At 40.8% G+C, this 27,407-nt stretch overlaps 1 protein-coding gene and 1 pseudogene across 1 annotated transcript in view; one reads left to right on the top strand and one right to left on the bottom strand.

Moving 5' to 3' along the window:
* Nucleotides 1-724: 724 nt before the first annotated feature.
* Nucleotides 725-12,506, bottom strand: LOC123819874 (annotated as a pseudogene).
* The window catches only part of SNAPC3 (small nuclear RNA activating complex polypeptide 3), a 42,874-nt gene continuing 27,960 nt past the window's right edge, over nucleotides 12,494-27,407 (top strand). Inside the window, exons 1-3 of the mRNA XM_045840992.1 lie at nucleotides 12,494-12,821; nucleotides 13,477-13,554; nucleotides 24,913-24,997. Coding sequence (XP_045696948.1) covers nucleotides 12,505-12,821; nucleotides 13,477-13,554; nucleotides 24,913-24,997 — 480 coding nt within the window. The 5' untranslated portion in view covers nucleotides 12,494-12,504. The remainder of the gene's footprint in view (nucleotides 12,822-13,476; nucleotides 13,555-24,912; nucleotides 24,998-27,407) is intronic.

The following is a 27,407-nucleotide window of genomic DNA, read 5'->3' as shown; positions in this document are numbered from 1 at the left end:
AACAGACAGTTAAGTGAGCCCCAAACATAAGATTCAGATCTGAGAGTTTTGAGACTAAGGGAGGCAAGGGACTAGCGCTGAACTGAGGTAAGGGGTATAAGAAAGAAGGTCCCCTGATGTAGAAAACGGGGAGACAGGAGAAGGAGGACCTGCATGAGGGAGCCTTGCAGCAGACACGTACACTAGACATATTTACGTGCCACACTGGCTTCTGTCTATGTAAACAAACTGTGTTTGTCCTCCTATAGCCCCCAGCAGCCCATCTCCATGGCCACACCTAGTTAGACCAGAAGTGGAGACAGGACAGGCCCCTCTGAGTACTGGCCAACAGTTCAGCATGGCCTGGTATGTGGGTCTTCCCCAGACAAGGAATACTGGGCCAATCCTCTCCTCCCTTTTCCTGCCTCTAGCTTTTGCTATCTCTCAGGAGATCCAGAGGGAAGTTTCTCATAGCTCCATGAGCAGACCTGAAAGGTTATAAAGTATACTTTAGAGCAGGGTTGCCAAATAAAACACAGAACAGTTAAATTTGAATTTCAAATAAATGACAACATTTTTTTAGTATACGCATGTCCCAGGTAGTGAACGGGGTATACTTATACTAAAAAGTTATTTGTTCATTATTTATCTCTGGAATTCAAATTTAACTGGATGTTCTGTGTTTTTCTTTCTTTTTTTTTTTTTGGCTATTGACATGTGATTTAATGGTAATGATTCATTCACTTCACCTGCAAAAATAGGGTTTCTCCCCAGAATGTGTCCTCTGGTGTCTGAGGAGATGTGACTTCTGTGTAAAGCGTTGCCCACATTCTGTACTAACATAGTGCTTCTCCCCTGAGTGTGTCCTCTGGTGTGTGATGAGATTTGACCGCCGTGTAAAGCCTTGTCCACACTCCCTGCAAACAAAGGGCTTCTCCTCTGAGTGTGTCCTCTGGTGTGCAATGAGAACTGACTTCCATATAAAGCCTCTCCCGCACTCCCTGCAAACAAAGGGCTTCTACCCTGAGTGTGTCTTCTGGCCTATGATGAATTGTGACCCATCATTGAAGCCTTGCCAATACCCTCCGTGCTGGATTGTTACAATTCTTGACATTTCTGCTTTCACAAATACCTTGTCAGTGTCCTCTGGACTCTCTTTCTGGCCTCTATGGGGCTCTTCCTCCATCATTCTCTCACGCTCACTAGAGTTTGTCATTTGTTCTTTGAAAGGTTGGAAAAACGGTCTTGAGATTCTCCTCTGACTGATCCTTTCAAGCAAAGGTTTGGACATTTCTTTGACCTCTTGACCTTCAGCTTATTATCATTCCAGTTGTGTGTACTAGTATGTTGTTGCTGCTGATTCTGATCCTCTGGACAGGGTTCCTCTGCTTGGAGGTGTTTTCCTGCAGATGTTCCCAGGAGAATCTGAGAGGGATGATTGAATTTCATATGTTGGCCAAGGAATTTCTGACTGGAGAAGGCTAGAGAGCAGGAGGGACATAGATGGATCTCTGGCTTTGGTTCTGTCCAAACTGTGAGCTCTCTCTTCCACTTGCTGCCCCACTTGCTGCCCAGCTCTGGCCATACTCGTCCCCAGACCAGACCAGAAGAGACCAGCAGCTCACAGCCTGGCCTGGTGACCCAGCAGGTTCGGTAGAAAATCTGCCCATGGTATTGAAAGGCCACCAGGTTCTGCTCTTCATCATCCTGGGCACAGTTCACATACCTCATCCAGCTGGCCCAGGATTTGTTCTTTCCATCCACATACTCATAGCAGTTTCTCCCTTTGGCGATCAGCCAGCAGTATCTGCTCTTGGCTGCCTCTTCATCTTCTGTGATATGTTCTTCATAAGGGCCAAAGTGCAGACCCATGGGCAAATCAGCTGCCTCATTCCACACTCCAAGCCCAGCCTCAGGGATGCTGGATGGCCCAATTCTCAACCCAGGGGGCAGGATGAGAGCTGAGTGGTGGGGATGCCCCTTGTCCACTGCACTGTCCCTTACAAATGTAGGGGGCCCATGCACAGCACAGCTGTTGATGAAGAAGTTCTGACACTTCTCACTATAAAGGTAGTCATCATCCTGGGGCTCGGTGACTTCTTGGTACACACGGTCCTTTCTTTCCTGTAGGCTGTACATCTTCACATCAATCTCCTTTGTCCTGAGTTCCGATTTTCATCTAGTGTGCTTTCCAAAGGCACATGCTTCTCCAGGAGGGGACACTGGTTTCTGGGCATGCTCTGAGTCACTTGCAGTCATCAAATTTGCTGTTCCTGATAATTCCTTCAAACTATATTCATTGCTTAATGGCACCCTGGACGCTGCCTTGTGGTGTTTCCTCAGTTCCCTTCTGAAGGCCACCCAAGAAGATTTGACTTGCTGCCTTGGAGCCCGTTCTTCATCAGAGTCCTCATGGTCCTCTTCCTGGAGCTCGGTGGCCTGCAGTGATGACACAGGAAAGCCCGTCGTGGGGCCCGAGACCTGAGTTGAGCCGCACGTCCAAGTTCCTCTTCACATTCCGGTATCTGCCTTTCTCCCTGTTGGCAGGGTACCCAGAGAGGGGGACATGGGGCCCGGTCAGTCTCCCAGGGCACCTGCCATGCTGCCCATCTTGGCCGAGTGTCCTCACCGAGCTCCTGGGCTTCCCGCCCTCAGAGGAGTGAGTGTTCTGTGTTTTTCATTTGCTAAGTCTGGCAACTGTGTCGACAGCCCTTCTGCAACATGTGAAGATGAAGCATGTGGGGCAAGTGGTACAGATCTGCCCTTTTCTGCTCTGAAGAGGAAGGCAGGCCAACTGTCTCTGGGGCTGGAAGGCTGTGCCCTGATGCTGCAGGTGTGCCTCCTGCCCTCTTTCTGCTGGAACCCTCCTAAGCTATTGGGCAGCACTTACTGTTCTTTCCAGGAAGTCTTTGCTGCACAGTCTTCCCCGACCAGACATACATTGTACTATAAGTGAAGTACAGAGTTTGATCAACACAGGTGAGACCATAACTGGTGGACTTTATTCTTTCTTCTGTTAGATATAAGGAAAGCCTTCTAGACTAGATCTTCAAAAGGAAAGAGTCTAAGTCAACGTTTCCTCCCTCCCTTCTTCTTCAACCAACTAATGTAGCCTCTCTTTGAAGTCCTCCGTCAGGTGTCCCCATGCCACCCACTCCCTCAGCAACCCCTTGCCCTCCCTGCAGGATGAGGGCATTTCCCCCTCTAAGTAGGGTACCTGAGAGGCTATACTTTTCTTAGTCTCTGAGAGACTGATGTAATCCCTCATGTTAGATGCGCTTGGCATTCTCAGATATGTACCTAAAAAGCAAAGCACAACCTCCAAGGTGAGTAGTTTTTTCTTAGCCACAGTGTCTAATCACATACAGGTAAAGAATATTCTTCCTGAAATGGCATTAATGTGACAAGTTGCAAAAGAGTAATTATATTGAGAAGAAATTGCTTTTCTTTTTTTTTTCTGGACCTAGCTTACATGATGCCATATACTTGTCTCTTTTTACCATCCAGTGGGACGATTCTAGCTCTAATCGTTCTGCTTTATTAGAAATCTTCTCCTTTCTCAACTTAGCTACAATGGGAGATCCCCATGCCCCAACAATATAACAGTGTACCTAATGAAGAAGTGAGAAACACTTGATAGAAAGGAAAGAAATAAAATGCAAAATGCCTTGGAAGAAAATGTAGTATTGATTCCTACTATCAGATCCTATTAATGCTTTGGTTCATGTTTTGGACTTTCATAAGAACTACTTCTCTGTATCCTTATAGAAATAAGTACAATACCCACCTTCATCTAGGGCTGGTGAGGCTTAGTGGACTGAGCATGGGCTTGAGAACCAAAAGGTTGCCAGTTTGATTCCCAGCCAGGGCACATGCCTGGCTTGTAGGCCAGGTCCCCAATTGGGGGTATGCAAGAGGCAACCGATGGATGTATCTCCCACACATGTATGTTTCTCTTCCTCTCTTTCTCCCTCCCTTCTCTTCTCTCTATAAATAAATAAATAAAATATTTTAAAGGGAAAGAAAGAAAAGGAGTCAGCAAACTTTCTATAACATTCAGAGTGTAAATGTTTCAGGCTTTGCAAGCCATACAATCTCTTGTAACTACTCAACTCTGCAACTGTAAAGCATTTTTGTTTAGATTTATTTTTAGAGGGAGAGAAACATCATTGTGTGGTTGCCTCTCATGCACCCCTACTGGGGACTTGGCCTGCAACCCAGGCATGTGCCCTGACTGGGAATTGAACCAGCGACCCTTTGGTTCGCAGGCCGACACTCAGTCCACTAAGCTACACCAGCCAGGGCTGCAATTGTAATGCAAAAGCAGCCATATACAATACGAAAATGAATGAGCATAACTCTGTTCCAATAAAACTTTATTTAAAAAACAATGGCAATATCATTGTTCAATAAAAGGAATAGGGACTCTTTTGCGATATGGTTGATTCTGGCATTGGGCAAGGATTATATGAGTCAGGAGCAAACTGTAGTGCCAGAAAGTAAGGAAGTGCTCAAAAACAACAGGACAGGGAGCATGTGAAAGGGACAGAGGGCCAATCTGAAAGGCCTCCCAAAGGCCAAAGCTGGAACAATTTGAACAAAAACAAAGAGCAGTGATTGTTTTAAATTATAGGCTATTCAAGTATGGTGTAGGCTAATAGATCAGTAGGCTAGTCTTGAAAATATAGTTTTCCCTGGCCAGTGTGGCTCAGTTGGTTGGAGCATCATCCTGTAAACAAAAGGTTGCAGGTTTGATTCCCAGTCAGAGCACATACCTAGGTTGCAAGTTCGATCCCCAGTCCGGGCATGTACAGGAGGCAACCAATCTATGTTTCTCTCTCACATGGATGGTTTTCTCTCGTCCTCCTACTCTTTCTTCTTCTCTCCCTTCCTCTCTCTCTAAAAGCAATGAAAAAACAAAAACTAAAAGAAAAATCAAGTAAACAAAAAAGAAAATACAATTTGGTTAGGTTTCTAAGAGGAGGCGGCACTCTGTGCCACAGGGAGCCACATGAGGAAGCACCAGGGTTGACCAGGAGGCAGGAGCAATGGGGAAATGTGAGCAAGAGCCTTTTCGGGTTTTTATAGGAAGGAACACACAAGGCATAAGTACATTTAGGATTGGCTAGTTTGATTAATATCAGCAGCTTTGGGGCATAAATGCTGTCCCTCGTTGTCTGGGACCTGGACCTGGCTGATTAGGGCAGGGGAATAGTGGGAGACTCCGGTAGAGCAGGTGGTAGGGATGCAGGCCCTGGATTGGTTGCTTTACCTTTGAAAACCCCACACAAAGGGGAGTACTACCTCTAGGAACTGGCTAGCCCAGGAAGGGGCAGTCTCTCCAGATTCAGCAAGACCCGAGATGCCAGAGAACTGGAAACACATGGTTAACACAGTCTTACTGGATGATAACCCAAAGCAGAAAATAAATATCTGAGTCCATACTGTATAAATAAAAAGTGAATATTTATATAAATGGAAAAGAAACAAATCTTTCTTATTGAATTCCAAATAATTGTGTAACTACTCCCCATTCCAGGAGATGGAGTCTCCCCTCTTGAGCATGAACTGTGCTCAGAGACTTACTCTAGAGTATGGAATGGAAAGCAGGGGCAAGCAACTGTACAGTGGAAAGATGCTCTTCTGCTGAGGGGAGGATTGAGTATTATCAGGGAGTATTTTGTTATCTGATCCCACAGCTTCTAGCCTTCAATCACTTTATACCATTTTCAGGATCTATTCCACTCGCATTAGTGAATGTGTCTTATAGAGGTACTAAGGTAACTTAAGTAAATAAAGGAATGTTTGTTTGTGGAATCTGGGGATGCTGCTTCATCTCCTGAGAGTTAGACCATGTCCTACTCCAAACCTTCCTCCAAAAAAAGTGACAGCTTCTCTCATATTTCTCCAAGTTCACAGTCTCTGTAACCAAAAGGGGCCAGAACATTTTCTGATATTTTTTATCCTGATTTTCTATTTCTTGCCAGTAGACTTTCTCACTCTGTTTGCTAATCCAAGATTTAAAACATCCTGCAGTAAATTTGGCATTGTCCTTGGAAAAAACTAATTACCTAATTTTTACATATGAGTGGAACTGAGATGGTGGTGACGGGAGAACAAGGAACAGTAGAGGTTTCCTAAAGCAATTAGTTGGGGGCGATTTAGAAAATGAAAAGGAGTCATTATGCAAATACAGACTTGTTAATAGTTGTCAGCCTTGAAAAGGGTCTCTGCATAAAATGGAAGAGGACACTAGATTCAGGCTTTCCACCTTAGTTGTTAAAATTCTTTTTAATTAATGTAAGCCCTTTGAATGGTTATAAATCTTATTCCTCACTAATGGTTATTATTATTCTGTCAACTGCCTTTATGACTAAGAGAACCCCAGCTGTCTTTTCTGTTTACATCATTCCCTTTTCATCCTTCTCTACTCCTTTTTTTTTTGGCAGAGAGAAAGCCCCACGTGGTCCCCTGGCTTCAGGAAAGCAATTCTCCACCTGAACAGCAACTGGCTAAAGCAGAAAATCCAGGAACAATACCAAGCAAAAAAAAAATCTCTTTCTTGTATCTTCAAGGAGTCCCCCCCCTTTATTTTTTCTTTGCTAAAAAGAGGTGGCTACTACTTATTTTCCAAAAGCCTCACACCGTCTAAGGGGTGACTGAGGATTAGGCATTTGCCCTACTACCTTCTCACTAGAAATACCAGGGAGTTGATGTGGCAGCAACTGTTTTTAACTCTTGGCTTCTACAGAGCTACAGAGCCTTTCTCTGAATTTGGTGGGAATGCCAGCCCCATGGAGCATAAGCAGAATTGGGAAACCAACAGCCGGGTAACAAATCATGATCTTGATTTGTGTCACTACTCTGAATCCCTCCTGTTAGGGTGGCTGGTGACACAGACTGAGAAAGAATTCACAAAGAGAAGAAAATGCAGACAGCAGAGTTTTTGTTTACTTTACAAGAGTTGAAAGAGGGTGGAGGTGCACCAGCAATGACCTGCAGGGGCTATCAGTTTGTAATGGATTACAATCTGATTATGAAAGAGTGGGGAGGGTTGTTGTTGTGTGGCCCCTGGGCTGTTGGGGGCTTGCAACACAGGTCTCAGTTGGTTTTGCATAAATTGCACTTGGCTCCGATGTCTTTTGCCTGTGGCTATGGGCACCGCAGAACAGTTCTGTTCTGTTCTTGCTTACCAGTAATTTCCAGTTCCAGTCCTGGGGACATAAGCTCTGAAGAGTATAATGGCAGTCATTTTTAACAAGGTCATAGGCCTGCTCAGCAAATGGTGCTGTGATAGGAAATAGTGCCAGCTTTATCCTGTCACCTACTGTAAACCTATGTCACCACTTCAACTATGCCACCACCTCAATCCCCACGTCACTGGAGAGGGCTGAGGCAGACCCTCGCTGGGTGAGTCCCTTTCTCATAACATCTAGAAATGTTATAGGAGAGAAGTGAGCCAAGGTGGGGCTGCTGTTAGCTCACTGAGAAGTCCAGGATAGAAGAAGCGACAGGAGAGACCCTAGCTTTGGCTCCCTAGAAAAGTTGTAGGAAAGAAGTGAACCACACTGAGCTGCTTAGACTCACTGACAAATAAAAGTTGCAGTTACAGAAGTGAGCCAAGGTGGGGCTGCTGTTAGCTTACTGAAAAGTCAGAGAAAAGGGGGCCTTGGAGACAGGTTGAAGGGGTCAGTTCAGGACAAGCTGCTGTAGCTCATTGCTCCCCCAGTTGCCATTCTCCTGGGGGCCCTTAGGAGTCCAGGGGAGAAAAGTAAAGACTCACGCTTGAGGTAGAAGAGAAGTGCGGGTGTGCTCCAGAGAGAACCCATGCTAGGTCTTTGTCAGGAGGGCTCTTATCTGTTTTCTAAAGGTAGGAATTTTAGAGGTCTTTGGGGAGGATCTCAATAGAATATTCATCAGCTTTATGCTGATGGACCAAAATGAGAATTATTCCCCTGACTTCACCTATCTTTGGGTGTGGTTAGTACAAATGGCACTAATTGGGTTCTTTTATGTATCTCCCTGAGAAAGGTGATTTAAGCTATTTACCATCCTAACCATCCTGTGATGGTTAGAGAGAAGTATAACAATTTGGTTATGGAAGGTAGGGTTTTGCAATTTACTAGATTGCTGTAAACTGCTTGGCCATTTAACTGTCTCAGTTTCCCTATTTCACTTGTCCTGGCATATTAACATGTCTCATCCAGTTGGGAACATTAGGGGCTTTTTTCTTCTTCAAGAATTGTACAAAGCTCACCCAGGATCACAAGGACTATACCTATACTGGCACCTTGGGATCTTTCGACCTCCTTTCTGTTCTTGTTTGGTACTAGTGCCAGGTCCAGCAATACTCCCATCTGCTAAATTGCCACAGAGTCAGAAACTGCCTTTGCCATGGCCTTGATGGGAAAGAAAAACTTTTCCTATGCCCTCTTAGGTTCCATCATTAGGAGCCTGTGAATTAAACCAACAAAAGATAGCTTAGCAAGAGAATAGACAGATTTTTTATTCATATATGCATGATATATGGAAAAGATCATGGAAAATGTGACTCTAGAAGGCCCTTAGAATTTGAGCTTATTTACCATGTTAATAGGAGGTGGGAAGGGGAAGAAGGGCAGTTACAGGAAAACCAATGACTTCTAAACAGGGAAGGGGGAGAAAGGACACTTAGGAGAGAACAAATGACTTTTGGGAAAGACAAATGGGCCTTCAGGAGAATAGATGGGAGTTTTATAATAATGACATCTGTTAGGGGTGGTGCCCACTTCAGGTCAATCTTCCCTATTTCCAGAGAAGGGCTTTATGAAAAGTGAGTTCTTTTGGGAGGCTTGCCATTTAGGTAAATAAGGAAGTTTGGGGCAGGGGTGGGGTAGCCTATTCTCAAATGCCTTCAGCTCAAAATAATTTGTATGCTGCAGTGAATATTCTGTACCCCTGCCCTAATTCCAAGGATTAGCTATTGGTAAGACTAACCTGAGTGCTGTGTTGTGATTGCTTCTGGCACTAACTACAAAAACCTCAAGCTTCTGCTACCCAATGTCACACCTCACAGTGACAACTAGCCACCTTCCCCTGCAGTGCTCATTCTGGTCTTGCCCCTACCTCTTGCTGCTCAAGAACTACTGTGGTCTCCACTCGTGAAACTGGTATTATTAAATCTCCAGATATACTCATATGTGAAGAGTTCTTCTCACCTGAAGTGTGACTTCATTATCTGGATGAGAGCTTCCCTCCTGTGCAGAGATTCCAAACAAGTCTTACAGGCCCAGGGGAAGACTATTAGTCTTTAGGTTGAGATTGCAACTCAAAATAGCCCTGTGTGTATGTACACATACACCCAAATCTAGGGAGGAAGATGACCTTAGCCACAATCATTCCAAGTCACATGACCTCTCTCCATCTTCTACCTTTGCCTATTTAAACTCTTGGCTTCCTTCTAACTCTTCCACTGGTCAACACAGGCTGTGTCTAGGGCACATCCTTAGATCCTCTGGGAGGGAGAGTTTCTAGTTATAAATAAAATCACAGAGGATTTTCTGATTGGCTCTAGTGGAGTCACTTGCTCATCCTTGAGTCAGTTACTGTGGCCAGAGTAAGAAGGGCTCTATGATTGGCAGCCCTAGCAGGATCAAAAGAAGGTAAGTTCTAAGAAACAGAATATTAGGCAGACAAAAACAACAGATGTTTATAAATACCAGGGCTCCTATAAAAAACATATAATCTCATTTTGAAATGGGCAGTGGACTTGAATAGGTATTTCTCTAAAGAAGGTATACAAACGGTCAATAAGCAGAAGATGCTCAATATCATTAGTCATCATGCAAATGCAAATCAAAACCACAGGATACCATTTCATAATCTGACACAGACACCAGCCTGCAGTGTCCATGGCACTGTGGATGGTTGAGACACGAGAGAAATTCACATGGACTACTGAGTTATGTGGAGGAAAAGAGACAGCACGGCTACTCTCGCAAGAGGAGAGCCCCTCACGGCCCTGCCTGAACAGGCTTTTATTAGTTTTTGGGGGGTAGGAATACAGATACAGCTTATTAATCATTGTCTGGCAGTGAGGATCAAACAAATAGATAATATTCAAAGAGCTAAAAAGGGCTCACACTGAGTTTTTTAGGTCTATCACCTAAAAAAACTACAAATCTTAAGGGGCCAAACTCATTTCCTGCCTGGGCCTTTATAATCTAATTAAAAGCATCCTCAGCAAAGCAGGTTTCACAGGTTTTTACATATGCTTCCTTAGGCCTAATTACCCCAGGAAGTCCACCGTTTCCAGCACAGGACTGCACCACCCCTCCTCATTGTTACAGGCTTGAGTCAGGCAGAGGAGACAAGGCAGCTGAGAGATTGGAGACTTCTCTCAGGCAGAATGAGAACTCAGGCTTTGTCAAAGCTGAGGGGCAAGGGTCGATCACCCCCTCTTTCCACAGCCCCCCAAGTCTTTCCCTGAGGGCCTTCCCATGTGATCATGCCTGTCTTAAGTGGCCCCTCCCATGAGGGATCTTACCCATCATTGGCTAACCGACCAAGCAATGGGGGCAAGGCATGAAGCAGAAGCAGGGCTCCTGCCAGGGAGATAAACTTGTCTTCTTAGAGGTTTCTGGTCCAGAGGTCTCTCACTCAGCCTTAGCCATGGGGGGTTACAGCTCCTGAAACCAGGCAGGGCAGTTGCCAACATTAATCACTAGTGAAACTGGAAAAGTCAGCATTCATGCTTTCTGTCACTACCAGAACCAATAAGTAGAGACAAGGATTGAATCTTTACAGATGCTTTATTCAGATGCTGGCGATCTGAGAAGCTGGCAGATTATGTATGCTTAAAAACCATCTTAACATTTCATCTTAAGCTGGCCTTTTTATAAGAGGAATGAGTAGGTAAGGGGTTTGAGAAACAAGGTTAATGGGATAAGAGTTCCAGTATTTCTTTGTCTGTTCATCAGCAATTCTTTATCTGCATTCCCTCGCTGGAACACCTGGCTCCATTGCTTATAAACCCCCTGGGGCACAAAGGTTGAATTGCTTATGTACCTCCTGGAATCACTTAGGTTGTGCATTCCAGTTCCTGGAATAACAGATTTCCACATGCATTAATCACTTAAGCCTATCAACTTTAGCTCAGACTAAAATCTTTAACCCTTGAATTTCCCTATCACTAGGATGACTATAATGAAAATATCAGATAATAACAAGTGTTGTCAGGGATGTGGAGAAATCAGAATCCTCATACAATGCTGGTAGTATAAAATGGAGCAGCTACTGTAGAAAACAGTAAGGCAGTTACTCGAATTATTTAACATCGAGTTACCATGTGGCCCAGTAATTTTACTCCTAGGTATGTGGATACAGATATACATGTATCCAAGATAAGTGAAAATATCTCTGCACAAAAATTATACATAACTTAGTAGCAGCATTATTCATAATAGCCCAAAGTTGCAAACATTTTGATGAATGGAAAAACAAAATACAGTATACATATAATGCAATATTGTTCAGCCATAAAAAGAAATTAAATATTGATACATGCTGCAATGTGGATAAATACTGAAAATATTACATTAATTGGAAAAGCTAGTCACAAAAACACCACATATATAATTACATTTACATTAAAGGTCTAGAATACATAAATCTAGAAACAGAAAGATTAGTGGCTGGCTAGGGCTGGAGGAGTTAGAAGGATAGGGAGTGATAGCTAAAAGGTAGTTTGGGGGGGCGGTGAAAATGTTCTCAGATTGATTGTGATTGTTGCACAAGTCTGTAATAAATAATTAGAGCTTGTTCTATGTGTCCTCCTCCTCTCTTTGGGGTCTCTAAGAGATGGAGGGTCTCAATCTGAAGCGAGACACATTGAGTTCGAATCCTACTTTCATAACCTAGCAGTTAACTCCGTCTTCAAAAGTTACACGGGGACCCTAAAAACATTGTGATGTAATGATGTGTATAGTGTCTGATGCGCAGTAGACGAGTAGACACTTAACGCCATTGTGTGTGTGTGTGTGCGTGTGTGTGTAACACTGCCTGTGGATATAAACACGCCTAGGAGCCCACTTTCGAAGATTCCCTATCCCGGGACCATCCCGTATCTCAGGCTCCGAGGCAGTGAAGCAGCAGAGCAGCCCACCAACGTTGGAGAGAAGGAAAAGTCCCGCACCCTGGGGCGGAAGAAAGATAAAGAGAGAGACCCAAAGGTGAGTGCAGGCCACCCCACCCAGCAAAGAGCAGGCTACTTAACAGTGGGGCCTGGTAGCCAAAACCCAATGGGTGCGGAGGACGAAAAACCTTAATTGCCTCCCACGCCGCCCCGAGCAGAGAACAATGCGCTCACACCCGCACTCAGAAGCTCGCATCGCCGCTGGCGGGGGGCCTGATGGGAAATGTAGTGTCTGACGCTTGGCCTGTGCAGCCTCGCGGTTCACCGGCTGGGGCCACGTGCGACTACAAGTCCCATCATGCTCCGCAAGGCCTTGATCATCCGGCTTATGCTGGGAAGGGAGTGGAGGGAACATGGCTGAAGGCAGTTCGGTTGCCCCAATGTGCAGCGGGGTGAGCAGCGGGCAGGTCCCGGTCCCTAACAGTGGCAGCTGCAACTTTCCAGAGTATGAGGTGCCCGAACTAAACACGCGTGCTTTCCACGTGGGCATCTTCGGGGAGCAGTGGCGTGGCCGGCTGCGCGGGCATGGGGATTTGTCGCTGAAGGAGCCACCGGCATCCGCGCTGCCTGAGCAAGAAGGGATCGCGGACTCCGCCTCGGAGGATGCAGCAGTGGCCCGGGATCTGGGCTGCAGTATGGAAGCGGCTGCCGAACTGAGGGCAGTTTGCGGGTGAGTGCGGGCCGAGGGGCTTTTGCTGCTTGGGGCCAACTCGGGTGCAGCCTTGCTCCTGTGCTCCCTGGGATCCTTCTTTGGGAGGGCCTATAGTACACTTCCGGGAACATAGGGAGAGGGCTGGTGATGGGAATGCATAATTTCTACAAGTTGGAATGAAGGGAAGAGAGAGCTGCATAAAAGATTAATTTTTCGATTCGCTAACAAAGTGCATGTTAATGTAGAAAAGCAATCAGTAACAGCGACGTGTACCTGCTGTTGACAGATGCTTTGATAATAGAGGAACGGTAAGGCAGGAAGAGGAGTGTTAAAACCTTGATTAACTGGGGTCTCTTTGGGGACCTCTCAGGTATGCTCTTACTGAAACTTACTCCCCAGGTACCTTAGTTGGGGTGAAAGTACAAAAATAACTTTTTAAAAATATTTTTTTCTTCACTTAACACAGTGCTGGCCTCCTTCAGTTGACCGTATATGCTTTTATGTGTAGAATACCCGCACAGAAATCTCTGCCTTGAATTCTGGCCTCCTCTGAGCTGCCTGATGGATTTTATGTGACTTCTTTTTAATTATTCGGCGATGTATGTAGGATACTACCCTGACTCTCTGTAGACAAGATGCATGATTGCTTTTCCTTTTTTATTTTTTATTTTAGCCTTGATAAACTGAAGTGCCTTGAGGAAGAGGAGGACCCAGAAGTCATCCCAGAAAATACTGACTTAGTGACTTTGGGGTATGAAAGACCTTGCTTTTATTTTATGCCATTATGTGCTACTTATTTAAATATTTCTCAGCATTATTAAAAAATTGTTGTCATCCCACCCCCTAAATTTGACCATTGTTAACATTTGCTTATGTTTACTTTAACTGTTATATTTGTGACACCCCTGCTGTGTGTCTTATTTTACTGCTGAACCCATTTAGTAAGTTGCAAACAGCGTGTAGCTCCTAAAAGTATCATTCTCCTACATTATCAGAGTGGTATTATTACAACTAAGAAAATTAATAGCAAATACGTAACCTTTGATAACCAGTCCATATTCATATTTGTGTTTATTTTTGTATGTGTATTTACAAAGGTACTGTAATGTAGTTAGATTTCAGGTGCAAGCTAAAAACTCTATTGTTAGTACCTCTCAAACTATCTTGTGAAAGATCACCTTTGTTTTGTTTTTTAACTTTTGACAGAGCCACACTTTTATAAAAATAGGGTAATAATGAATTTCTAGAAAAAATGGAATTAAAGGACAAACACAATAAAGTCTAAAAATTCAGGCCGGCATTTTAACTCTGCCATGAAATTTGTTTTTTTTTGTAATAGCTGCCAGATCTGTTTCCCTTCCCTACTGCTAACACTGTATTGATGTTAGTAACATTTGGAGCACTGTGAAAGAAAGGGTCCTGTCTTTCTGGGGTCCTGTGTTTTCTCCTGATTTGTTTATCACATTATCATTTGAACATGCTCATTTGCTAAGAAATTGTCAGTCGCTCTTCCTTCTATGGAGAGATTTCAGACTCCTTACTTAGACTTTTGAAGCCTTCCACATAATATAGCTCAAATTTGCCTTTTTAGATTCCTTTTTCAACCACTTTCTCTTTCAAATGGCTCAGGACACATATGGCTCCTGTCCCATCTGAAACCTACCCAGTCTCTGAGGCCTTAGGATTACTTTCCACATTACTACAAACCCGTCTCTCCCTTCAGGAGTATGTGTACTTGTAATGTCTAGGAATCTTCTAACATTTTTAAAGTCTTTTTTAATGGAGCCTTGAAGGCTCCCAAACTTTTTCATTGGTGCATTGCCCTTAAGCCTATCGTACTGTTTTGCTGCAGTTGGCGCTCTTCAGGCGCCGACAGTTGGATCAATCAATCCAACTATTGTTGATTGATTAGTTGGATTTCTCTAAAACACACATCTGATTGTGTGACTCTCGCTGAAAACCTTTTAATGACTCTTAGGCAGAAGTCCTGAGTTTTTAAGTGGCTCACAGGGCCTCTACAGAATGGATCTTACTGGTCTTTTCATCTCTGTCCCTGCTCAGTTCCAGCCACATTGCAGTTCTTTTTTAGTTCCTGGAATGTGTTCTCTCAATCCTGGCCTTTGCCTGCTGCATTTACTAGTCCCTATCCCACTGGTCTTGCTGGCTTCTACTTACCCTTCAAGTCCCAGCTGAAGAGTTAAGGACTTCATTTAGAACCCCTTTTATGTTTATGGAGCTCTCATACTTCTTCTCTATTAAGATACTTACCACACTTACAATATACTTGTTTAATTTTGTATTTTTCTGGTTAGACTTACGTTTCATAAGTTATAACTGTCACACATACTATCATATCCCCAATTCCTAGAACTTTGGCACATAATTGGAGTGTCAGTAGGTATTTATGGAATGAGTAGAATGAATGAAAGTTCCATTAACCTGAGGAAAGTGATTTTTAGAGATTGGCTAATGATAATTTTAACAAAACATACTATTTTTTGTTATACTTAATAGCATACTAATTGGCTTATAATAATTTTATTATGCCATGTTCAATAGTAGTTATTAGACTACTTCACATATTGCTTTGCCTAGCTATTTTCTCTTACTAGATCAACTGGATCTCCTTGGTTGTCCTCTCATGCCTTTCATAGGAAATGTTGGTAGAATTGTATATAATCTAATGTGAAAGGAATTAGTACAGAATTCCTCAGCTGGGTATATTTTGATGTACTTTGAAACTATCATATTTAAAATGTAACTGATATTTATCTAAACAGAACCACAGATAAATTAGACATGTACCAAAAGCCAAAATCTTTATCTCTATACTTTCTCTTTCTAAACCTACCTTCTCCTCACCAACAATTTAAAAATATGAAAATAAAACCAAAATATAAGTACATGATCCATTTAATATGGCATGAAATAAATAAATTTTTCGTACTTTTTTCCATTGTCTAACAAAGGAGCTAGTGGAATAATTTTATGCATGTAAAGGGGGAAAATGTCAGTTGATAGAGATTGATTATCCTTTGATATATCCATGGCAAGTTAAGCGACTTATCTTTACCACATTTTAATTTTTTTGATTACTTAAAGAGAAGATTTCTTAAAGAAATTTTTTAAAAGATTTTATTTATTTTTAGAGAGGGAAGGGAGGGAGGAAGAGAGAGAGAGAGAGAGAGAGAAACATCAATGTGAGGTTGCTGGGGGTCATGGCCTGCAACCCAGGCATGTACCCTGACTGGGAATCGAACCTGCGACACTAAAGAGATTTTAATTTCTAGGAAAGGAGAGGTAATGTTACTAAAGTGTACTACTGAAACATATCTATCCTCCCCAAAGCTTCAGCAACATTACTTTTAATACAATAGCAATTTCAGTTAAAATCGTCTGCTCATCCTTCTCATTTCTCTAGCCAGGAAGGCAGTGTTCACTGCATCATTTAAAGGATGATGAGGGGGCACTTCAGAATCCTTCAAGAAAAAGATAGCCCTGGCTGGTGTGGCTCAGTGGATTGAGTGCCGGCCTGCAAACCAAAGGGTAACCAGTTCAATTCCCAGTCAGAGCACATGCCTGGGTTTCGGGCCAGGCCCCAGTGGGGGGCACACGAGAGGCAAGCACACACTGATGTTCCTCTCCCTCTCTCTCCCTCCCTTCCCCTCTTTCTAAAAATAAATAAAATCTTCAAAAAGAAAAAATGGATGAAAGCACGAACATATAAAATGAGGATGAAATAACTACTGGAATAGCATTGGTTACTCCATTTTATTTCCAAAAAATAACCATTTTCTTAATTATAAGGGACTACTTAGCAGGGGTTAGCAGCCCACTGACTGGCCACCTGTTTTGTTTTGTTTTTTCTTCCTTCACATAAAGGTTTATTGGGACAACTGTGCTCTTTTATTCTTTTTAAATATTTTTTACATATTGGCTGTGACTCCTTTTGTGTTAAGTGGCAAGTTGAGAAGTTGTAAAATAGAACATAGGTGTCACAACCTAAAATATTTACTCTTTGCCCCCTTAAGGAAGAGTTTATTGATCCCTGCTCTATAAAAATAAATTTGAAAACTTAGATGAAATAGATAGCTTCCTAAGGAAATACAAATTACTAAAATTAACCATATTAGACCAGTTTTCATAGAAAAATAGGGAAAGTTATTTAAGAAACTGTCCCACAAAAATTCCAGGTTTGGATAGTTTCACAAAATAATTCTACCAAACACATTCAAAGACCAGATAGTCTACCAAACATTCAAAGTCCCTAGGACCTTGAAAGGAAAAAAATTTTCGTCTCTTTTTTTCTAATATATTTTATTGATTATGATATTACAGTTGTTCCATTTCCCCCCTTCACTTCCCTCCACCCTGTACACCCCCTCCCACCCACTTTCCCCCCTTTAGTTCATGTCCATGTATCATACTTATAAGTTGTTTAGGTTCTACATTTCTCGTACTATTCTTACCCTCCCCCTGTCTATTTCTCCTACAATCTAAGCTATTTATTCTCTGTACCTTTTCCCCCTCTCCTCCTCCTCCCACTCCACTGTTGATAACCCTCCATGTGATCTCCATTTCTGTGGTTCCATTCCTGTTCTAGTTGTTTGCTTAGTTTCTTTTGGTTTTGCTTTAGGTGTGGTTGTTAAGAATTGTGAGTTTGCTGTCCTTTTACTACACATGTTTTTTTTAAATCTTCTTTTCTTAGATAAGTCCCTTTAACATTTCATAAAATAAGGGCTTGGTGATGATGAACTCCTTTCACTTTGACCTTATCTGAGAAGCACTTTATCTGCCTTCCATTCTAAATGAAAGCTTGGCTGGATAGAGTAATCTGGGATATAGGTCCTTGTCTTTCATAACTTGGAATACTTCTTTCCAGCCCCGTCTTGCCTGTAAGGTCTCTTTTGAGAAATCAGCTGACAGTCTGATGGGAACTCCTTTGTAGGTTACTGTCCCCTTATCTCTTGCTGCTTCTAGGATTCTCTCCTTCATTTTAATTTTGGGTAATGTAATTATGATATGCCTTGGTGTGTTTCTTCTTGGGTCCAACTTCTTTGGGACTCTCTGAGCTTCCTGGACTTCCTGGAAGTCTATCTCCTTTGCCAGAATGGAGAAGTTCTCCTTTATTATTTGTTCAGATACGTGTTCAATCTGTTGCTCTACCTCTTCCCCTTCTGGTACCCCTATAATTCAGATGTTGGAATGTTTACAGATGTCCTAGAGGTTCCTAAGCTTCTCCTCGGTTTTTTGAATTCTTATTTCTCCATTCTTTCCTATTTGGTTGTTTCTTTCTTCCTTCTGGTCTGCTCTATTGTTTTGAGTCCCAGTTTCCTTCCCATCACTATTGGTTCCTGTGCATTTTCCTTCATTTCTTTTATGGTAACCTGCATTTGTTCATCTAATTTGTGACCAAAATCAACCAATTCTGTGAGCTTCTTGATTACCAGTGTTTTGAACTGTGCATCTGATAGGTTAGCTATCTCTTGGTCGCTCAAAAGAATGAGTTCTGGGGCACTGATTTGTTCTTCTGTTTGAGCCATTCCTCTCTCTCTCTCTCTCTCTCTCTCTCTCTCTTTTTTGGTCTGGTCACTCCTGTTAAGGTGAGGGGCGGAGCCTTAGGTGTTCACCAGGGCTGGGCACCCCAATCGCTAGATTTTGACATTGTATGTGGGGGTGGGGCTGAGAAGGAACAATGGCGGTTGCTCTTTTCTCTGTGGGACCTCAGTCCCTTCTCTGGGATCCTGCGTTGCATGCTCTGCCCTGCTCCACAATCGCTGCCTCACTGGGTCTGCCAGCTGCGGCTTACGTACTTAGGGTTCACCTGCTGTGATCTTGCACACCCCAGATGCCTTATGCGCTCCCGATTGCCTTATGCGCTCCCGATTGCCTTATGCGCCCAACTCTCCCTGCTCTCTGCACCGCTACCCTGCGCCCAGCTGCTCGTCTCTGCCCCTCCTACTAGTCTGGATGAACAGGTCTATTTCAACTTCTTGGCTGTCCGACTTCCATTTAGATAAATTTTCTGTCAGTTCTGGGTGTTATTCTGCCTCTAAATTGTTGTTGTTCCAATCTTGGTTGTGCATGGAGGTACGGTGTGTCCACTTATGCCTCCATCTTGGCTGGAAGTATTTCTTAATTCTTTTCATGAAGCAAATATAACACTGATACTTAAACTAGACAAAGACATTACAAAGAAAGAAAAGTTGAGGCTATTACCACTCAACACTCAGAAAATATTAGCAAACAATCAAACACCGTATAAAGAAAAAGTTTACCCTGGCTGGTGTGGCTCAGTGGTTTGAGCACCAGCTTTCGAACCAAAGGGTCACGAGTTTGAATAAAATCTTCAAAAAAATTTTTTTTTAAATAAAAAAGAAAGAAAAAGAAAAAAATTACACCAAGACCAAGTGGGATTTATTCCAGGAATGCAAGGTTGGTTCAACCTTAGGACATCTATTAATATCATATATTATATTAATGAATCTAAAGGGGGAAATCACTTGATTATTTCCAGAGATGCTAAAAAAGCCTTTAACAAAATTCAGTACCCATTGATGATAAAAAACTCTCAAGGAAATTGAAATCGTAGAGTTACTGTTGTAATATGGTAAAATATATATACTGACTTGTAAAGTTAGTGTCTTGTTTAATAGAAAAGTGGACAAACAAGCATGTCTGTTATCTCCACTACTTTGCAACATTGTGCTGTAAGTATTAACTATGTAATTTGGCAAGAGTAGATGAAGATAAACTAGCTCTGTTTGCAAACGATGTAATAGTATACCTGGAAAATTCTGAAGATATCATTGCTGAAACAGATGTGAAACATGAAAAACAAGAATCTAGTATAACAGTAGGATGAAAATTGAAACAATAGCCTTCATACATACAAAAAAACAAACAGGACAGAATGGTAAAGAAAATCTTACTAACAGTAGTCAAAAAGAAGGTTAAATATTAAGGAATAAACTTAACAAGAAATGTGTAAAATAAATTTCAAAACACTCCTGAAAGACTGAGAAAAAGACTTGAAAAAAATTGGAAGAGATCTTTTATTCTTGGGTAGAAATATTAAACATTATAATGATGGCAGTTATTTCTAAGTTAATTTATAAATGAAGTGTAATTCAAATAAAAATACCATTACTATTATGTTATGGAGTTAGACAACTTGATAATAAAATTCACATGGGATATATGCAATAATAATTAGCAAAATTCTGGGGGGAATATTGTGAGGGCACAGTGATTTTTATCAGATACCAGAATATACTACAGTCTTTATAATGAAAACAGTGGATGCTAACTTATAAATAGCCAAAGAGACCAGTGGAATAGAAGAAAGAGTTCAGTTATATTTAAATAGGTATGGAAATTTAGCACGGCACTCTACATAAGAATAAACTCCGAAGGGATTAGGAATTGAATATAGAGAATGAAACATACAAACTTCAGTATAGTGAAAGGCTTTCTAAGTGTGATTAAAATTAGAGGCAATGAAAGAAAAAGATAAATAAAGTTAACTACATAAAAATAAAGAATTTTACATGTTAAAAGAACACCATATATAAAGTCAAAAGACAGTTGCTAAACTTGGAGAAAATATAACATTCCACGAGAGCTAATGACTCTAATTACAGGGTAGGACAAAAGTAGGTTTACAGTTTGAGTGCATGGAACAGTTTATTCTTGTATTATTATTTATTAATTATTGTATTTTCCATATGAACAACTGTAAACTTGCTTTTGCCTCACTCTGTATATTAGACCTTAAAGGTGGACGGACAGAGACCAAAAAAACTCAGTGGAAAAATGGGGAAGCCCTGGCCAGGTAGCTCAGCTAGTTGGAGCATCATCCTAATACTCCAAGGCTGTGCTTCAGTTCCCAGTCAGTGCATAGTCAGTGCACGTACAAGAAACAACCAATGAATGCTTCCTTAAATAAATGGATAAGTGGAAGCAGTGAATGCTCCCATAAATAAGTGGAACAAAAAATTGATGTTTCCTTTTCTCCTCCCTCTGTCTCTCTTCCCCATTCTCCCTCTCTTCCTCCCTCTCTCGAAACAAAAACAAAAAAATTTTTAAATAAAGTATTTAAAAACAAAAAGTGGGGGAAAGATATGAGCTAATAATTTACACATAAAAATGACTCACAAACATGAAAAAATGCTCAACCATACTCATAATTAAAGAAATGCAAATTAAATGACCCCAAGATATCGTATCAGACTGGCACAATTTTAAAAATATGATACTTTTGATGAGGCTCTGGGGAAACAGGCATATTTTTGTACACTGCCATTGGAAATGCAAATTGCTGCAACCCTTTCTAGAGAAATTTGGTAATGCCTAACACAAAATTACATAGTCTCATATCTTTTAACCCAGTAGTCCTATTTCTAGGAATTTATACTGAAGATAGACCTCCAACATTATGACTCATACATTATGTATGAGGTTAGTAATTGCAGCATTGTTTATAACTACAAAATACTTGAAATACCCTAAATATAGATACATAGGAGAGTGTTAAACAAACTAAGACATCCACAATGTGGACTATTATTGGACAGCTATACTGAAGGATGAGGAAAGTTGAACCTGTAGAGTGATTTCTTTGAAGTACTGTTACATGGAAAAAGCAAAGCCCAAAAGCATATGCTTACCCTTCATGTATGAAAGAACATTTGTCAGGTGTCAATTTAATGTCTCATCTACAAATTTATCTTTTTTTGTCTGCTCTCTAAAACGGATCTTGGCCCTTTAAAGTTTTTCCTTTGCCAGCTGGCATAGTGTTAAGTTTTGTCAATAAAGGGCACAGGAGAGACTTTGGAGGAAGAAAGAGTTTTGCCTCCTGGTTGTGCAGGCTCAGCAGGATCATGCAGTGCACACAGTTTCCCCAGTGCCCAGTTCCTAGAGTGCCCATTGGTCATTAACACCTGTCCCCAAGTTGCTTTCCCTGCCACTCCACTCCCCTCGACACCTCCCCTAAACAGCTTTTTCTGGCATTCTTGAAGGCAGATTTCCAGCAGGACCCACTGATGGTGCGGCATAGCAACTTTTCTGCCATTCAGTGAGTACAGCCATACCCTTCCCAGCAAGGTCTGGAGCTCAGTCCTGAGGAGAGAAAAGGAGACTCCTTGGGCACTCTTTCTCAGACGAAGGGTTGGGGTAGTCCTTATACCTGCCATTTCTGTATTCTGTAGCTCTCCACTTACTTGCCAATCCCTCATTAACTCCAATCCTCTGTTAAAGTTAATAATTCTTTCTTTTTTTTAAGATTTTATTTATTTATTTTTAGAGAGGGAATGGCGGGGGGCGAAGAAAGAGAGAGAGATATCAATGTGCTGTTGCTGGGGGTCATGGCCTGCAACCCAGGCATGTACCCTGACTGGGAATCGAACCTTCGACACTTTGGTTCGCAGCCCGCGCTCAATCCACTGAGCTATGCCAGCCAGGGCTAGTTAATAATTCTTTAGATTAATCTTTCTCTGTTCAATTTACTGCTTAATTATTTTCTCCTAATTAAACTCAGACCATACAGAAAGGAATATAAGAAAACACTAGGTATCTGCTTATTTGAACAAAAGAAATGGAGAGGATAAATCAGAACTATAGAGATTAGTTATCTACAGGGGTAGGAAGTAAGGAGGAAATGGGAACAAGTTAGTAGAGGGACAGAGAGGAAATGATACTTCTCTTAGTATATTTTTTATAACTGACTTTTAGAAACACAGTGATGTTTCACATGTTTTTCACGTATCCCAAGATAATCAGACAATTAAAATCACCAGGATATAAGTTGGACAGCCCAAATTGAATACAAAACCAACAAGGGAGCCTAACAGTGCTATAAAAGCATGGCATGATTACACTGAAGAGAAAGGGAAGAAGGAACTAATCTGAGCTCTGTGCTGAAGCGCATCTGGACTCAAGTGTTGTAAGGCTGAAGACACAAAGAACTGTTGGTCAAGAGTCAGTGTTTCTCATAGCTATGTAAGTTAGCAGCTTGGAAAGTGTGAATGTTCTAGAATTAAGGTAATGGTTCGTAAACAATGGGAATCGGGTTTCTCACTTGTAGAGAAAGAAGTTTAAACAAGGAAAGAGTTGAAGGCTAAAATTATTCATTATCACTGTGATTTTAGTTTGGGATTGGAAGTACCAGTATTAACTCATGGTTTTAAATATAAAACAGATGGAAAAATACAGATATTTGTACATGTATGCATTAGTATAGATGTGTTTCCTACCTGTGCTGAGAAACCTAGAAACAGTGACTGCAGGAACAATGAGAATGCCTGGAACCTGGATACTGGTCTCCAATAAAGGAATTCGGGCTCCTAGGGGAAGCGGTTGATTCCAGGGCTGAGACAGGAAAATAGAGGATGGGCCTTGAGCCTCCTATCATTCTAGAAAGTAAGGACAGGCAATAACAACAACAACAACAACAACAACAACAACAAAAGCTTGTTGAAAAAACAGGAGCCAACCTGAAGAAGCTCCTAATGGCCAAAGCTAGAACAATTTAAGCAACAAAATAATGATAATATTAGGTTTTAACCTACGGAATAAAACAGATACCTATGAATTTAACATAATCGATTATCATATTTTTCAGACCATAAGATGCACCTAGGTTTTAGAGGAGGAAAATAGGGAAAAAATTTTTGAAGCAAAAAATGTGGTAAAATATTTAATAACATAATATTCACCAATGTAAATGTAAAGAGAACTCAACAGCAGCATGAACAACCATTATTCCTCCTGAATTTGCTACAGGGGGCGGAATGGGGGTTGGCAGCGGGGGTGAGTCTTATAGTCCAAAATATACGGTAAATAAAATGGAAAAAAAGATACAGGTCTTCCTCATAATATCAATGAATAATGTAGAATGAGGGAAATAGAGAATTACCACTAGGCAAACTATAGTGATAAGTGTTTAGTATTCATAGTAGCAGTTTACTGTGAATGCTAAAATTTCTGGATGAAAGTTTGAGGAGAAACAAGATTTGCATAGTTTCAAAGTATTTTTCACCCAAATACTTATCAAGTACAAAGGAAAAATATCTTTCAAGTGTAGGAACCTGGCAGACAAGCTAAACATCCCCAGTAATGATACGTACAAGGTGGGGCAAAAGTAGTTATACAGTTGTGAGTACACAAAACACAGAGTTCATTCTTGTATTATTGTTTATAAATTATTGTATTATTTTCCATATGAATAGCTGTAAACTTACTTTTGCCCCACCCTGTATAACTGTTAACATCCTGAACCTCATGATGGTAGAGTGAAGGACATCATTGTTGTGATATTCTTTTTTTTTTTTAAATTTTATTTTTGTGTATTTTAATTTTTTTTAGAGAGAGGGGAAGGGAGGGAGGAGGAGAGGGAGAGAATCATCAGTGTGAGAGAGAAACTTTGATTGCCTTCCCTATGTGCCTCAACTGGGGGTGGAACCTGCAACCCAGGCATGTGCCTTGACTGGGAATTGAGCCAGCAACTTTTTGGTTAGTGGGACAATGCCCAACCAACTGGAGCCACACTAGCTGGGGTGTTCTTGTAATATTCTTGCAGAATAAACAAACAAACAAAAAAACAAGTTTAAAAAAACAAAGTCAACAGAAAAAGTATGGGCTTACTCTAATCATTGACTGGTGTTAGGGAGACAGCCGTCAAACCCAAATTGCAGAGCACTCACCAAATAACTGAACAGAGCTCCTCAGAAATGTCAAGATCATGAAAGACAAGAAGAGACTGCTGACCTGTAAAAGACTGGAGGAAAAAGACATGAGAAATGCAGTGAGGTGTCCTGCTCAGGATACTGGGACAGAAAAAAGGCATTAAATTTAAGTATTTGTTACGTTCCAAAAAGGTCTATAGTTAATAATACTGTATTAATGTTAATTTCCTGGTTTTGATCATTATTTTATGGTCATATAAGATGTCAACATAGGGGAATCCAGGTGAGAGAGATAAGGGAACTCTGAACTATTTTTGCAGCTTTTAAGTCTAAAATTCATTCAAAATAAAAAATTAAATATTAAAGATGTGTTTGAAGCCCCAGTAAAGAATATTGAGGTTTGATTTTCTTTGTACTTATGACAGGGTTAGAAAGAGGCTTTTGGAACATCGAGAAGAAACAATAACAATAGATCGAGTCTGCAGACAAGAAACATTTGCATACGAGATGGTAAGAGTCATTTTATTTACCTCTTCCCATGAAACAATAAACTCTGTCATTGGGTGAGTGTTAGTGATGACTGTATGGTGGCTTTATACCTAGTTGAAAGCAAAGTAAGGAAACGATTCGGGTTGGGAAGTAGTAGAAGACAAAGACCCTCAGAATTTAAGTGATGACATATTTTACTCTCAAATCTCTTTTATTTTTTTCTTTAACATTTTATTATTTATTTATTTTTAGAGAGAGGAGAAGGGAGGGATAAAAGAGAGAGGAACATCAGTGTGTGAGAGAAACATTGATTGGTTGCTTCTCACAGGTTCCCAACCAGGAACCTGGTCCGCAACCCAGTCGTGTAACCTGACCAGGAATTGAACTGGCAATTTTCAGGTTTTGCAGGATGATACCCAACTTACTGAGCCACACAGATCAGGGCTGTCTTTATTTTTTGGGTTTAGCTTGGTCTTGCTCTCTGTGGTAGGCTAAATACCACTCTATATTTTTGTTCTGCTCCTCATCTTGGTTTCACTACTTTTTTCCCTAATCTATCATCTCTTGTGTAAAACTCTTAGAAAATTTAAGACAATGGGTAATGAGGAATGTGTTAATAGACATCTTGAAAATCTACAATGTGCCACACATGGTGTTGGGCACTTAATAGTGTATAGGGTCTTGTATTGTTTTTTCTCACTTATTTTTTATTGTGTTAAAATTTATGTAACAAAATTTATTGTTTTAACAACTTTTAAATATTCATTTAAGTGGCATATACACAATGCTTTGTAAACATCACCAGAATCTTTTATCATCTCAAACAGAAATTCTGTGAACATTACAGTAACTCCCTCTTTTTCCTTCCCTAACTCCTGGTAACCTCTGTTCTACTTTCTCTGTGAATTTGCTTATTATAGATATTTCATATAAATGGAATCATGCAATATTTGTCCTTTTGTTTCTGGCTTATTAGCATGTTTTAAAGGATCATCTGTGCTATAGGATGTATCAGAACTTCATTCCTTTTTATACCTGAATAATATTTGATTGTATGGATATAACAACTTTTGTTTATCCATTCATCTGTTGGTGGACATTTGGGTGTTTTCCACTTTTGGCTATTGTAAATAATACTGCTGTGAACATTAGTGTACAAGTACAAGTTTGTTTTCAGTTCTTTTCAGTATATACTCGGAGGAGCATTGCTCAGGCATGTGGTAATCCTATTTTAACTTTCTGAGGAAACACCAAACTGTTTCCCACAGTGGCTGCATCATTTTATATTCTCACCAGCAATGCAGGAAGGTTCCAATTTCTCCACATCCTTATCAACATGTCATTATCTGGTTTTTGATAATAACCATCCTAGTGGGTGGGAAATGGTATCTCATTATGGTTTGCATTTGCATTTCCCTAATGATTAGTGATATTGGCAGTCTTTTCATGTGTTTATTGGTTTGTATATCTTCTGTGGAGAAATGTCTATTAAAATTTTTTGTTGATTATTTTTAAAGATTTTATTTATTTTTAGAGAGGGGAAGGGAGGGAGCAGGAGAGGGAGAGAAACATTAATGTGTGGTTGCCTCTCCAGCGCACCTTACTGGGGACCTGGCCCATATCCCAGGCATGTGCCCTGATTGGGAATGGAACTGATGACCCTCTGGTTTGCAGGCCAGCACTCAATCCACTGAGCCACACCAACCAGGGTTTTGTATATTTTTGATACTAGACCCTTGTCATATATATGTAAAATGGAAAAGTATCTTTTATCATTTTATGGGTTGTCTTTTTGTTCTCTTGATAGTGTGATATACAAAAGTTTTAAAATTTGATGAAATTGAATTTATCTGTTCTTTTATTATCTGTGTAGTTGGTGTCATACTTAAGAAAATATTGTTATATCCAATGCTTGAATATTTTCTCCTATGTTTTGTTTTAAGAGTTCTATGATTGTAGCTCTTAGTTTAAGCTTTTGATCCATTTTGAATTATTTTTATGTATGCTATTAGGTAAAAGTTCAACTTCATTCTTTTACATATGGATATCCACTTTCCTTAGCACAAGTTGAAGAGTGTCCTTTCCTTATTGAATGGTCTTGGAACCTTTGTTGAAAGTTGGTTGCATATTAACTTTATTTCTGAGTTCTCTAGTCCATTGGTCTATATGTCTGTCTTTATCCTGATACCACACTGTTTTGATTACTGTAGCTTTTTGTATTCTTTTTTGAAATTTGGAAATGATAGACTTTCAATTTTGTTCTTTTTCAAAACTGTTTTCAGAATGGGTTTTTCTGTGTTTGCAAAAAAAATTGATATTTTGATAGGGATTGCATTGAATCTGTGTATCATTTGGGTACTCTGTCACCTTAAGAATATTGGTCTTTCAGTCGATGAGCAGAGATGCAAGTTTTTTTATATAGAAGTCTTCC

The sequence above is a fragment of the Phyllostomus hastatus genome, unplaced genomic scaffold, assembly GCF_019186645.2.
Source record: "Phyllostomus hastatus isolate PE091 unplaced genomic scaffold, TTU_PhHast_1.1 phas_contig_34, whole genome shotgun sequence".
Lineage (NCBI taxonomy): Eukaryota > Metazoa > Chordata > Mammalia > Chiroptera > Phyllostomidae > Phyllostomus > Phyllostomus hastatus.
The sequence above is the reverse complement of the archived record's forward strand: the minus strand, read 5'-3'. Positions and strand labels throughout refer to the sequence as shown.